The following is a 15,195-nucleotide window of genomic DNA, read 5'->3' as shown; positions in this document are numbered from 1 at the left end:
ACCTGTATAATAGGAGGTGTTTTTCATAAGTATGAACATGTCAGCAATGGCAGACAGTCTGTTTCGAGAAGTTAATTTAATTTACTGTTTTGAGTTAATACTTTACTTTGCATCTCTTTAGATTACAGGAACTGACTGTGTGTTCGGAAGATAATGCTGATGTCCATGATATTGAACTTTTACAGTATATTAGTGTGGACTGCATAAAACTGAAACGAATATTGCAAGGTAGGCTGTGAAATTGTGTATCTTTGGGCTGATCATCAGACTGGTTTTGTCTGCTATAGCTATCTGTTTAGAAATCCATAGTTAGTGGTCTTACCCTCTAGCATAGACAGTTACACTGGTATAACATATTCCTGTATATTAATTTAGAAACAGTATAATTTTACTTAATTCAAATGATAATTAGCATTTGATTTTAAAATAACTGGTGCTTAGACCCGTGAGCTGTCTTATTGGGTTGAATTATTATATACCTATTTTGTTAGAAATGAATTTCTCTTTCAAATGTTGAAATTTTTTTATTTTTACAGAGACAGTATTTAAGTTTAAAGCCCTAAAGAAAGTAGCTCAACTGGCAGTTATAAACAGTCTTGAAAAGGCAAGTATGTTATCATTGATATATTCTAAGCGAAATTTTTTGGCTGTTCCTCAGTCACTGATTTGCAGTCTCATGCCCCTGATTGAATTTAGGAACGGGAAAACACTAGTCTCATTTGGACAGGTCACCTTTCACTGTAAACACACATGTATGAGAGTTCTGTTGTAAAAGCACTGCATACTGAGAGACTGAAGGACAAAACAAAGTCATCTCTTCCACTGGAAGTTTATTTCCTAAACTGAGTTTATTTTCTAAACTGATTGTTGCATATGTGTAAAGACGTGTTGAATTATCTGTAGGCATTTTGGAACTGGGTGGAAAACTATCCCGATGAATTCACAAAGCTGTACCAGACACCACAGACTGATATGGCGGGTAAGACATAACAAATCATTTTGATGTGTATTTTTTAAAATATGGATTTATCAGGCTAAGTCCATTGGTTGTCTTTTTCACAAAGCTTTGTCAGAGATCGCCAACTTCACTGACATTTTGTACACTCCTTGCTTCTCAGGCAGCTCGCATAAGAGAAGCATCTTTCTGCCATCCTTTGCCAGAGCAGCTTGGGATACACTCTTTATCTCTCTTCACTCAACAAATGGAAATGGGGAGGAAGGGGGTAATGGTGGGAATTGGACTGCTTTTATAGAGCTCTATTTTGATACACATAACAAGTAAACAAAACGCACAAACATAAACTATCTTACATACAAATAAAAGAAAATTTACAAATACACATTTTAGCCCCTGATTCAGGAAAGCATTCCTGTTCAGGAAGGGCACGTAAGCATATGCTTAGAGATCTGCAAATCTGTAGCTATCTGCTTTATATCTGCGGCCCAAGTTTGCAGATCACGGATGAATGCAGATCCAAATTTTATATCTAGAGTCCTGCAAATCTGTGTATATCCGTGGACTGGATGCGAATACAAATTTTGTATTGACACAAGGCTCTACATATGCTTTAGTCTTTCTGACTAGAGAAGGACTTAAGCACATTTTAAAGTATTTTCTGAATCATTGTTTTAACCCTGTTTATAGCCCGGTTCAGCGACAAGGGCATGCCTAAACCTGGTTGTAAAACACATTTTATTTTTGTAGATGGAGCCATATTTTGCCTCTTATGTTCTGTTCCCCCTGTACCTTCCTTGTCAAAAGTGGTGCCAAACTTCTTTTGCTTGCCGGTACTCAAGACACATCCTTCCAGTTTCCATTTGTGTCATAGCAGGACCTGTATCTGAACTCTGAAAATAGGCTGAAATGTCTGTTACTTGTACATGCATATTTTAGTGTCATCTGCAAACCAGAATTCTGGAAGGTTTTTCACAGTTTAAACCTTCAGCTACTATCTAGTGAGTTGGTTAGCTGGAAAAAGAATGAATGTCATTGATTTTAAAAAATATGGAAAATAGTTAAAGCAAATTGTCATTTGTACACGTCAATTACAGTATTTCATAGAATAGTATTTTTGATCAACATTTTTTCCCCTTTTAGATGTTTTAAATCCCCCTTATACTCTGGTTTCTCTTCAGATCATATAAATCTTTCGCCTTTTACTAAAGATTTCCTATTTCTTTCTGCAGACAATAATACCTAGCTCTGACATAAGTCTTCATCCACAGATCATATGTATTTCTAGAATGCTCTGTAGTAGTCAATTCTAGTGAATTAATTATGTTTGTGGCTGTCTTGCTCATACACCTCTACCCCGATGTAACACGAATTCGGATATAACGTGGTAAAGCAGTGCTCCGGGGGGGCAGGGCTGCGCACTCCGGTGGATCAAAGCAAGTTCGATATAACACGGTTTCACCTATAATGCAGTAAGATTTTTTTTGGCTCTTGAGGACAGCGTTATATTGAGGTAGAGGTGTATTTCTTCTTTATTGAACCAGTGCTTTTTCTTTTGAGTAATGCTCTTTGCAAACTAGGATTATGAGCTAAACATAACAGGATATTTAAACACTTTTTCCCTCAGTGTTTCTTCCGTAGTCATTTGGTTGTTTTATGATGTAGATTGTGCAGAGAAGTTGTTTGACTTGGTGGATGGGTTTGCCGAAAGCACGAAACGTAAAGCAGCAGTTTGGCCACTGCAAATCATTCTTCTTGTCCTGTGTCCAGAAATCATTCAAGATATAGCCAAGGATGTGGTGGAGGAAACCAAAATAAACAAGGTGAAGAAAGCTAAAATGTCATAGTGAATACAAGTCTGAATTCAATAGGGTGTTTGTCTTGGCATGTCCCATATTGTTTTAAAACTCTATACTCTCTGATATAAGCCTACTCTGCTTCTATTTAAAAAAAAAAAACACATTTAAACCCCCTATTAAATCCCTGTTTTTTCTATTATTCAGGCTTCTCGGAGCTCTCACCTAGCCCTTTACTTTCCCTACCAGCAGAGCTTTGTATAATGGCATATATCCTGCTTGATGAGGGTTGTATAGCTACTCCTGACAATTCAATTCCTGGAGCTAAAAAAGAGGGTTTGTGCAACACTGTGAGTCATTCACTCCTGTTGGTGGTGAACAAATTGCCACCTCAGCACTTACAGCCCCTGCTGGGCTTGAGAGTAAAGAACTGTCCTAGAGTTTTGAATCCTGCTATTCCTCCCCAAGTCCCTTAATCAAGTTTTACATTACTGCTAATCTGAACTGAACTTTGTGGGTGGTGGGTTTTTTTGTTTTTTGTTTTGTTTTTTTGCAATGTGTGGAAATAAGAACATAAGAATGGTCATACTGGGTCAGACCAAAGGTCCATCTAGCCCAGTATCCGGTCTTCCAACAGTGGCCAATGCCAGGTGCCCCAAAGGGAATGAACAGAACAGGTAATCATCAAGTGATCCATCCTCTGTCACTCATTCCCAGCTTCTGGCAAACAGAGGCCAGGGACACCATTCCTGCCCATCCTGGCTAATAATCATTGATGGACCTATCCTCCATGAATATATTTAGTTCTTTTTTTGAACCTTGTTATAGTCTTGGCCTTCACAACATCCTCTAGCAAGGCGTTCCACAGGTTGACTGTGCGCTGTGTGACAAAAATACTTACTTTTGTTTGTTTTAAACCTGCTGCCTTTTAATTTCATTTGGTGACCCCTCTAGTTCTTATGTTATGAGAAGGAGTAAATAACACTTCCTTATATACTTTTTCCACACCAGTCATGATTTTATAGACCTCTATCATATCCCCCCTTAGTCGTCTCTTTTCCAAGCTGAAAAGTCCCAGTCTTATTCCAATCTCTCCTCACATGGCAGATGTTCCATACCCCTAATCATTTTTGTTGCTCTTTTCTGAACCTTTTCCAATTTCAATGTATCTTTTTTGAGATGGGGCGACCACATCTGCACGCAGTATTCAAGATGTGGACATACCATGGATTTATAAAGAGGCAATATGATATTTTCTGTCTTATCTATCCCTTTCTTAATGATTCCCAACATTCTGTTAGCTTTTTTGACTGCTGCTGCACATCGAGCGGATGTTTTGAGAGAACTATCCGCAATGACTCCAAGATCTTTCTTAAATGGTAACAGCTAATTTAGACCCCATCATTTTATATGTATAGTTAGGATTATGTTTTCCAATATGCATTACTTTACGTTTATCGACATTGAATTTCATCTGCCAATTTGTTGCCTAGTCACCCAGTTTTGAGAGATCCTTTTATAGCTCTTCTCAGTCTGCTTGGGACTTAACTATCTTAAGTAGTTTTGTGTCATCTGCAAATTTTGCCACCTCACTGTTTACCCCTTTTTCCAGATCATTTATGAATATGTTGAATAGGACTGGGCCCAGTATAGATCTCTGGGGGACACCACTATTTACCTGTGTCCATTCTGAAACCTACCATTTATTCCTACCCTTTGGGTATGTCTATACTTACCTCTGGGTCCGGCGGTAAGCAATCGATCTTCTGGGTTCGATTTATCGTGTCTTGTCTAGACGCGATAAATCGATCCCGGAAGTGCTCGCCGTCGACGCCGATACTCCTGCTCCACGAGAGAAGTACGCAGAGTCGACGCGGGAGCCTGCCTGCCGCGTCTGGACCCGTGGTAAGTTCGAACTAAAGTACTTCGACTTCAGCTACGTTATTCATGTAGCTGAAGTTGCGTATCTTAGTTCGAAGTGAGAGGTTACTGTGGACCAGGCCAATGTTTCCTCTCTTTTAACCAGTTTCCAGTCCATGAGAGGACCTTCCCTCTTATCCCATGATGGCTTACTTTGCTTAAGAGACATTGGTGAGGGACCTTGTTAAAGGCTTTCTGAAAATCTAAATATGTGATATCCAGTGGATCCCCCTTGTCCACATGCTTGTTGACCCCCTCAAAGAATTCTAGTAGATTTTTGAGACATGATTTCCCTTTACAAAAACCATGTTGACTCTCCCCCAACAATTATGTTAATCTATGTGTTCTTTACTATAGTTTCAACCAGTTTGCCCGGTACTGAAGTGAGGCTTACCGGCCTGTAATTTCCAAAAGCCCTTTTTAAAAATTGGCGTCACATTAGCTATCCTCCAGTCATTTGTTACAAAAGCTCATTTAAATGATAGGTTACAGACTACAGTTAGTAGTCCTGCAGTTTCACATTTGAGTTCCTTTAGAACACTTGGGTAAATACCATCTGGTCCTGGTGACTTAATACTGATTATTTTGTTAATTTATTCCAAAACCTCCTCTAATGACACCTCAATCTGGGACAATTCCTCAGATTTGTCACCTAAAAAGAATGGCTCAGGTTTGGGAATCTCCCTCACATCCTCAACCGTGAAGACCGATGCAAAGAATTCATTTAGTTTCTCTGTAATGGCCTTATCGTTCTTGAGTGCTCCTTTAACATCTCGATCGTCTGGTGGCCTCACTGGTTGTTTAGCAGGCTTCCTGCTTCTGATGTACTTAAAAAAATTTTTGCTTCTACTTTTTGAGTCTTTGGCTAGCTGTTCTTCAGATTCTTTTTTTGGCCTTCCTATTATATTTTTACACTTCATTTGCCAGAGTTTATGCTCCTTTCTATTTTCCTCACTAGGATTTAACCTCCACTTTTTAAAGGATGCCTTTTTGCCTCTCACTGCTTCGCTTACTTTGTTGTTTAGCCATGGTGGCTCTTTTTTGGTTCTCTTACTGTGTTTTTTAATTTGGGGTATACATTTACGTTGAGCCTCTTATTATGGTGTCTTTAAAAAGTTTCCATGCAGCTTGCAGGGATTTTTCTTTTGGTGCTCTACCTTTTAATTTCTGTTTAACTAACCTCCTAATTTTTGTGTAGTTCCCCTTTCTGAAATTAAATGCTACAGTGTTGGGCCGCAGTGGGGTTTTCCCCACAACACAGGGATGTTAAATGTAATTCTATTATGGTCACTATTACCAAGTGGTCCGGCTGTATGCACCTCTTGGACCTGATCCTGTGATCCACTTAGGACTAAATCAAGAATTGCCTCTCCTCCTGTGGGTTCCAGGACTAGCTGCTCCAAGAAGCAGTCATTTAAGGTGTCAAGAAACATTACGTCTGCATCCTTTCCTGAGGTGATATGTACCCAGTCAATACAGGGATAGTTGAAATCCTCCCCCTTATTGAGTTTTTAATTTTAATAGCCTCTCTAATCTCCCTGAGCATTTCACAGTCACTATTGCCATCCTTATCAGGTGATTGGTAATATATCCCTATGCTATATTCTTATTATTCGAGCATGGAATTACTATCCAGAGAGGTTCTATGGTACAGTTTGGTTCATTTAAGTTTTTACTTCATTGGATTCTACACTTTCGTTCACGTACAGTGCCACTCCCCTACCGGCACGACCTGTTCTGTCTTTCCAATATATTTTGTACCCGAAAAGCTTGGTTTGCAAATGAAGATGTGTAACACAGATAGAATTTGACTTGGCTACAATTAAAAATAAGCAAGGCTTGGAGCATCCAACTTGGCCATTGCCAAGCTGATTATATCATGGTATCGTCACACAAATGTGAATGGTCCAAAGTGAGTGTGTAATGAATAAAATATACTTTTCTAAACCGATACACCAATTTTTCCATTTTTTTTTTTTTGGTATTTAAACATATAAAAGCTCTGTCCACAGCTCCTAAAACATCGGCTATAACTATTTCTTTTCTTTTCTTTTTTGGTTGTTATATTTGAATTCTGCAGAAACTGTTTCTGGACAACCTCAGGAAAGCACTTGCAAGCCATAGTGGGAGCAGACAGCTGACTGAAAGTGCTGCTATTGCTTGTGTTAAACTGTGCAAAGCATCCACCTACATCAACTGGGAAGATAATTCTGTCATTTTCCTTCTAGTGCAGTCCATGGTTGATGATCTTAAGGTAAAGAGGAAGAGAGACGAGTCTGAAAATCATTTTGTCATTTCCTAGATCTGATGAGAAAATGCATTTGAATTTGTGTTTTACTCCAGTGTCATGGAGTATCTTTGGTAGCATTTTTGTAAGCAAGCTGTGCATGTTCTAGTATTATAATTACACCAGTATTGCAGCTCTGGTATTCTTCATTCACTCCTTACTTTCCTTCTCTCAAATCCCACACTGTCTCTTGACTTCCTACATTTTGTTTCTGCTGAATGCCTTTTGGCTTAAATAGCACTAAGGAATTTTATATTCTCTTCATGCAACATTTACCCACTTACAGCCCCCCATGTAATGCCCAAACCACTTCTTGCTTTTTCCGAATACACTTTAGCTCCTGGTGTTGCAACATGTAATCAACCAAGCTTTTGAGACTATATTGGTGAATTAAAAAGCAAGGATAGCGTCTGAATTTTCTTGTCTCTATTAAATCTATAAAAATTGCCTTTTTTTTAAAGGTTACGTATTATTTAAGTGGTTTCAGAAATAACAAATGTTAGCAGATTTTTAAAATTGTAACGTTTAGAGTGGCCTACTCTCTGATTTTTAACAAATTAGTCATATATTACAAGCAAACTGAAATAACATTTTTATCTGAATTTTTGTGTAGACCTTGCTGTTTAATCCGTGTAAACCTTTCTCAAGAGGCAATCAGAATGCAGATGTAGACCTTATGATAGACTGCTTAGTTTCCTGCTTTCGCATAAACCCTCAGAACAACCCATACCTTAAGGTGAGGCCATGATTTTATGGACAAGTAGTGTCTCCTGATGCTATTTATGACTTGTCAGATATCAAGGGTGTGCTAGTGGCAGCCAGAAATTCATAAATAATTTCAAACTACTTAATATTTGTCAGAAATTCTTTGTGTTGAGTATTTTGTATCAATCTATTTCTGCTGTTCTGATACTGCTTGTATTGACGCTTTTTTAATTTACTAAAAGGGCGTTGGTGCTTTGTTTAATCTGATCTTGAGAGATGTTAAAGAATAACAGTTTTCCCAAATGGCTTTTATATTAATGTTTTTCTTCTAGATCTGCTTGGCACAGAATTCCCCATCAACGTTTCATTATGTGCTGGTAAACTCACTCCAGCGAATAATCACAAATGTAAGTTTTAAAAGATTTAATTAGCCTAGAGGTGGTTAGTGATTTTATTTAGGAATTGAAATAGTCATTTGACTAGAATTTTAAGCAGCAGACTAAATCTTGCGCACTGTGCTCATAGTACTAGTTCTAGCACAAACATCAGGATTTGCCCATTTATGGACAATGGATTCAGGTCTCTTTGTTTGACCAGTTGGGCTCACTGAGTTACAAGTCTGCATCTCAGTACAAATTTAATGTGCTGAAATGTGAGGATGAAAAAGCCTGTTTATTTTATTGTTTTTAATACAAAGTGCTATTTTCCTGTTGCATAACAAGCTTGCTCATTAGCCACTTATCAGGCTTCAAAATAGGCTGAGATTCTAATCACCATAGTTGCATGGCAGCAGTTCCTTCACTGCTCTAACCCCTCTTGCTCTTTCCAGTGTATTGACATTGGTCATTTAGGGGAGGAGGACTTCGGATTCCATATTTGTATTATGGGAGGCAGTATTGCCTAGTGGATGGAGCAATGGACTGGGACTCGACAGATCTGGGTTCCGTTCTCAGCTCAGCTACTAGGTGACCTGGGGCAAATCACGTGACTTCTCTGTGCCTCAGTTTTCTCATCCATAAAATGGTGATAATGATGTGTACCTCCTTTGTAAAGCGCTACATACGTGCTAGGTGGTATTGGTGGTATTATGCCAGTGCCCTAGGTGTCCTTGTCATGGAAATGGCCCCACTATGGCAAGAGCTGTACCCACATGCAAAGTAGGTGGTCCCTGCCCAAAACAGTTTATAATCTAAGTGTAAAATGAGAGATAACAGATTCAATGAACAGATGGGCAAGGCTTACCCCTATTATCTTTTCTTGGTGTGGGGTAAGAAGACAGGACAGGCATTACTTTTTAAAAAAAGTAAAAATTCTAGAACAGAGAATAAACCCATAATCCAGATAGATTTAAAAATATTTAAACCACATTGCACTGTGTAACTTGGAGCACCACAGGTTTCTGCTAATGCAGTAGCCTGCACCAAACCCTGTGGGTTCTGCTCTTGTAGTTTTGCACTAACTATGGGAAGAGCTTTTAACACAAAGCTTCTGTAACTAGTGCCTTTCACTGAAACATGAAATTTGATTTTCATTTTAAAACATTTATAAAATTAACTTTTGACCTTTTTGATAACAATTGCTGCTTAATTTTTGTTGTCTAATAGAATATGCAGTTTGTTCATATATGGACTTTGCACTGCTCTCAGGCTGAGTTTGAGCCTTTTGGTCTTTCATGCTAAAGCATAACTCTCCATGCCCACTTGTCTTCGATAAAAGTGACTGCGTGTTTGCTAATATTGCGAGTATGGAAGTCGTTTTTGATGAAGCCCAAAACCAGTAGGGAAAAGGGTCTTAATTTAACCCCTTCTGGCAAAAGAAAACAGAAAACTTGGAGTAAAAAAACAAAAACCTCATTCCGAGCTAATGAAATCTTTGTTATGAAAACTCTTCTCCCTTCGAATAGTAATGCATACCTCATTTCGAATAATCATGTCTTAAACTGGACTTTAAGTAGCAACTTCTTTAATTTGGCTTGCTTTTGTAATCTGTTACTAACTTCTCCAACGTCAGTCTAAATGACATTGATCTTATAGTACATATTGACTAAAAAACCAATTATGACAGCAAGTAGTCTGTTTTGTCTTTTGTTTTGTTTAAATAGATTGTGATTTGTATGACCTGCTGCTTTAGATTTCTGCAGTGGTTTCCATAGTGTTTAGGGTGATCTCACTATAGGAAGCTTTTTACAGTTCCAAGACAGAACAGTAAGCGAAATAAAGACATTTTTCTTTGACATCCCAGCAGCTATAGGTTTCAGTGTAAATTGTATCCTGGTTTTGGTTGATGTCTATTAACTCCCTTTCATGTGTTCTCGGAACATCAATCAATTGGTGTATATGGAGGAAATATTATGAAGTAACTAAGAATAGTTTTACTTTATTTGTTAATATGGTGTACATTTTTATTGCTGCAATTCTTGTACAAACACAAAATAAATGCTTTTTCAGCAGTACATTTAATACGCTTTGTAATGAAGCTTTATAGACAGTATTAACCATTTATGATCCCAAAAGATTTTTTTTACTTGCAGTATGTTACAGTTTCTAGGGAACTGAGCATTTACTTTAGTCAGTCATGCATCATTTCTTCTAGACTGAACTCACTCGCAGTCACTTTTTTTAATAGTTACCCGTTTTCATATTGGGTGGCAGGTCGTAAAAGGTGGAAGCTAAAATAAACAACTAAACTGGAGTATGGTGTGAAATAAAACCTATGCAAGTATTATGAATCATACCGTTAGACGGGGGAGTCGACACAACTTGCTTCAAATTTGTGCAAAACATTTACCTTCTTCAGAATAGTTTAATACCCTTCCCTCTTTTTCCTCAAGTCCATCATCCCAGTTTTATTTGCCGTGTGAAAAGGTGTGGCTATTTAAACTTGAAAAAGATATTTTTTAAAAATGGAACCACCGTTCCACCTTGTACTTTTTAAGTACCACTGTATTTTCTTCCTAGTCTGAAGTAGACTGGTGGCCCAAGATTGATGCTGTGTACTGTCACTCGGTGGAACTCCGCAGCATGTTCAGTGAAACACTTCAAAAAGCTGTGCAGAGTTGTGGGTCGCATCCAGCAATTCGTATGACACCGGTAAGACTTGGGTCTGTGATTTAACAATTTCTGTCCTTTGCATTTTGTCTCCATTCCATTCCTGCTGTTTTATTCATCAATGTTAGTCTGGAAGATGGAGGAAAAATGTAGCAATCCCTAAAGCAACAGAGAGCCTTACATGCTCTGTAAACCTTGCAGTATTCTGTGTATTCACAAAGTATTCTTACTGAGTTAATTAGTGATCTTGTTTCTTAGCTTTTATGCTGCTCTCAGATGGACAAGATAGAAATAATCTACTTTCTGTAATACAGTCTGACTGTTCTTTTAAGGTGTCTTGCTATATCCAGGCCTATTAGTGAAGGCAATACTTGGCCTTTTTTTTCATAATCAGAATAATTCTACCCTCTGCTGCATACAGCAGAATAAATTTCAGTAACTGCTGCATTTCTGCATTGATGATGAGCAGGAGTTTTTGATCTGAAATGCTTTTCACTTGTTTTACTTACTCTGTCTTAAGCATGTTGGCTGTTTGGTCTTAGTGACAGCGCAGAAATGGTAAAGATTTGCAAGCATTATGAAATGAAAACTGCTTTGATCATATTTATATAAAAATCTTCAGTAAATTACAGATTAGTCTGTAGTATGATATCCAAATGTCTCTTGAAGTAGTTCTGCTCATTTTGAACTTTCAGTTTAGGACTTTCTATATTGTGCAAAGTTAACTTGTTTCTTTTCTGAATTGCAAAGATGTAGTTTTCAGTGTCTCAGATATTTACTTAGCAGAAGGCCTAAAGCTATACATGCAGCTGAAATATTCCTAATAATTCAGTATTTTTGTTTAAAAGAAAAGGATTTGGGCAGATTTAGTTGAATGTTGTAGAATTGTTTAACTCAGTTTTTATATCTGTGTATATTCATCTGTTGAGAATATAGCAAGGGTATTGTACTTGGCAACTCTGAGATTGATTGGTGGTGCTTTGTCTTCTGCTTCTTATTTTCTGTTCTTATTGGCTGCTGTCGCTCACATGATCAGATGCCAACCAGTCACTGTTTTGCATGGCAGTGGGCCTCTGTTGCTGTAAGTATGACCCATTGTAACTACCGCAGAAAAGCCTTCAATTTCTTTGACTTTTCTGTGTATAGTTACCATTGTAGTCACATCACTTCATTTCAGATGGAATATGTAGCATGTCTTCACTTATAGGTTATATGAAGTAAATAAATCATTTCACAGATCAGATAAACCAAACGGCTTCCTTTCTGCCATGCTTTTCTTTTCAGAGTTTCCTTAATCGTGACAAACTGATCATATACAGTTTTCTCTGGCAGTACAGTTGTCACTTTGTCAAATGCTTTAAGTATGAGATTTTATTGTGCATCTTTAAGTGAATTTTTTTTTAGCAAAATAGTTTGGGATTATAAAGTCTCAAATTTGTAATTACACAAAACCATACTTGAAAAGAATTAAATAGGCTTGTAACCTTTGAGACTACTTTTTGTTCCGGGGTATGAATCCGTAGATCAAAAAGTTAAAATAAAAAGCTTGCAACTTCAGTGTTACTGCTTGAAAGATATCTTCCCAGTAATAAATTCATTAATTTTTTAAAAGAATACTGTGTTCAGTGCTATTGTTGAGTCCCTCATGTATATAAAACTCAATAAAATAAATTGTAAAACTTGAAACACCATCATTTCAATATTGCTATTTTCACAGACTTAAAAAGTAAGCAAAATTAGATGCTAATTACAGATTATATTGGACAAAAAATAGCATTGTAGTAGCACCCAGGAACCGTGGCATTTCATTGTGCTAGGCACTATACAAGCACAGAACAAAAAGGTCTCTGTCCCGAACGGTTTATAGTTTAGTCAAAATATTGTTTATAACGAGATTGAAAAAGCACAGCCAATATGCAATGGGAGCCATTCACATACTTAAAGTTACGCATATTTGTAAGTTTTGCAAGATGAGGGCATACGTTTTGTAAATTAGACTAATTTTTAAGCTCTCATATTTAGCAACATCCAGATATTTGTCAGATGTGGAGGGTAATTCCCCCTTTGATCAAGGACACTGAACCAGGATTAACATTTTTCTTAGTTTTACTGAAGAAAATCCTTGGCAGATGTCAAATAGCTTCTGAGAGCGTCCTCTGTCCAGTAGTGTTACTTTACATAGTTAATAAAAGATAACTATAATTCTCTGTGTGTCCATTTGTGTGAAGGTGCATAGGCCATATCTCGGGACAGATGGTCACACTCACTTATAAAGGTGGTGGACTCTCACCTAGTTTAGATTTTTTTCATATCTGAATTGCATAACGGTTCCCCTGGTGAGCTTGTATGAATAGAGGCATTAAAATCTCCTTCCATGCAGATGAGGAAGTTGAATATTGTATGAGTACTATTTCACCATTCCTCTTCAAATGAAGCTAACTTTCTCTGACTTTAGCCTGTGTTAGAGTACTATATGGGCATGTCTATACTACAATCTTAAGTCAACCTATGATGTCCCCACTACTCTCCTTCTGTTGGTGCGCATCCTCACCAGAGCACTTCCACCAACTGAAGAGGGGCAGTGTGGGGGACTGAGAGCCAGGGATCTCAGCTTCATGCAGTTCCCGGCCGGGAGCCCAGCTGTTCCCCGGGCTTCTCACCTCCGGTGGGGAAATCAGTGCCCGGAGTCTAGTCAGCTGCCATGTTCCTGGCAGGGAACTGACAGCCCAGGCGGCAGCTGGGCTCCCAGCTGAGAGCCTCAGTGCAGCCGGGCTCTGAGCAGGGAGTGTAGAGCCAAAACCCAGGGGGGCAGCAGAGATCTGGGACCCCAGGTAGCAGCCTGGCTTGGAGCAGAGACTTGGCAGCAGGCCCCCTTGGGGAGCCTGGAGCCAGGCTTCCTTGTCAATTTAATAGCTGCAGCAGAGCCGTGAAATTGACAAGACACTCAACAGCTGATGTAAGGAATGCAGTGTCTACACAGACACTGCGTCGCCCTAACTACACTGACCTAAGCCTCTCATGGAGGTAGAGTTATGTCAGTGTAGTAGGGCACTTGCATTGTTGGGAAAAGGCTAGTGTGTACACTGACATAACTAGGTCAACATAAGCTGCCATATGTTGACCTAACTGTGTAGTATAGACCAGACCTCTGTATTTTACTAATGATTCAGCACCTTGTGAAAACTGCAAGACACATTTTGCAGAGATCCATTACATAAAAATAGAGTAACACAGCTGCTGCTTAAAATGTGAGAAGAGTGAGTTCTTGCCTTAAAGTATTGTCATTTATATTAATATAGAAAAACAGCACATTAACATTATGTGATTTAAACTAATTCGGTTTTAAACATTTTAACGTATTAAAACCCCCAGATGTTGAAGTTAAAGTAAATCCACCGATTCCTGTGCCAGCATAAGTGTATTGATTTTTGTTGTTGCTTGAGGGATAAAATAAATAACACGCTATAATTTCTTAGTAGTAGCTATATCTGATTTTCTTAGTATTGGAATAATTTTGTTCATAGGTTTTTCCCCACTTTCAGAAAACCTTTTGTGGGCAATTCATTGACAGATGAAATTCTTTTTTCCTTTTGTATAATTTTAATAAAAATGATAACATATTTTTAAACAAACTATATTTTTAATAAATAAAAGGTTAAAGTACAAAAAAGTTATATTTATACTTTACTGAATTGCATATACAATTGTTAGCCATATGATACCTGTTCCCTTTCATGCATTGATTATAAAAGTAATAAGCTTTTTAAAATGTTCCATTATCAACCCACTATATGTAGTACTTCATTGACAAATGCTGTAATATTTTTTCCTTAGAGTCTTACATTTAAAGAGAAAATGACAAGCCTTAAATTTAAAGAAAAACCTACAGACTTGGAAACCAGAAGTTATAAGTTTTTGCTGTTATCCATGGTAAAACTGTTACATGCTGATCCAAAGCTCTTGCTGTATGTAAGTAAATGTTACTTTTGAATTAGTGAAATCTTGGTGTTAAAAAAAAAGTATAGAAAAAGCATTTTAGCTTTTTATTAAATATGAAGTCAGAATATAAATAATCCTACGAAATTAAAGTCACTAAAGTATAAATACCAAAAACAAAATAATAACATTGGTAAAAAATAAAAATTCAAACCCAGAATGTTTAGCTCTAGGATACTACTTTTCTCTCTTCCCCTTTCATCCAATAAAGACAATTTGTAAAGGCAGCTTTCCTGATGTCCATTATATAAACACCAGGCCCACTGCATTTCTTTTGCTTATCAGTGATGTGGTGAACCTGGACAGTGCATTGGGACAATCCCAGACAGTCATCTTAGTTGCTGATCATTGTGATGAGAATGAGAAAACAGGATAGCGAAACTGCAGGGCATGAAGTTCTTTGGTTCTAGAGAGCACCAGATTAGAGTGACAGAGTATAAAGCCCATAACCCTGAATAGAGGGGAAATGGTTTGGGAAAGAAAATATGA

At 37.7% G+C, this 15,195-nt stretch overlaps 1 protein-coding gene across 3 annotated transcripts in view; it reads left to right on the top strand.

The window, feature by feature from the left end:
- The window catches only part of NF1 (neurofibromin 1), a 169,183-nt gene that overhangs the window by 24,979 nt on the left and 129,009 nt on the right, over positions 1–15,195 (top strand). For all 3 annotated transcript variants that reach the window (XM_034752562.1, XM_034752561.1, XM_034752563.1), the window contains exons 5-13: positions 122–228; positions 537–604; positions 904–979; positions 2,621–2,778; positions 6,752–6,925; positions 7,572–7,694; positions 7,996–8,070; positions 10,621–10,752; positions 14,545–14,679. In XM_034752562.1, the coding sequence (XP_034608453.1) occupies positions 122–228; positions 537–604; positions 904–979; positions 2,621–2,778; positions 6,752–6,925; positions 7,572–7,694; positions 7,996–8,070; positions 10,621–10,752; positions 14,545–14,679 (1,048 nt within the window). The remainder of the gene's footprint in view (positions 1–121; positions 229–536; positions 605–903; positions 980–2,620; positions 2,779–6,751; positions 6,926–7,571; positions 7,695–7,995; positions 8,071–10,620; positions 10,753–14,544; positions 14,680–15,195) is intronic.

This window comes from Trachemys scripta, chromosome 18 (assembly GCF_013100865.1).
Source record: "Trachemys scripta elegans isolate TJP31775 chromosome 18, CAS_Tse_1.0, whole genome shotgun sequence".
Lineage (NCBI taxonomy): Eukaryota > Metazoa > Chordata > Testudines > Emydidae > Trachemys > Trachemys scripta.
Note: the sequence above shows the minus strand (reverse complement) of the source record. Positions and strands in the feature narration are given on the sequence as shown.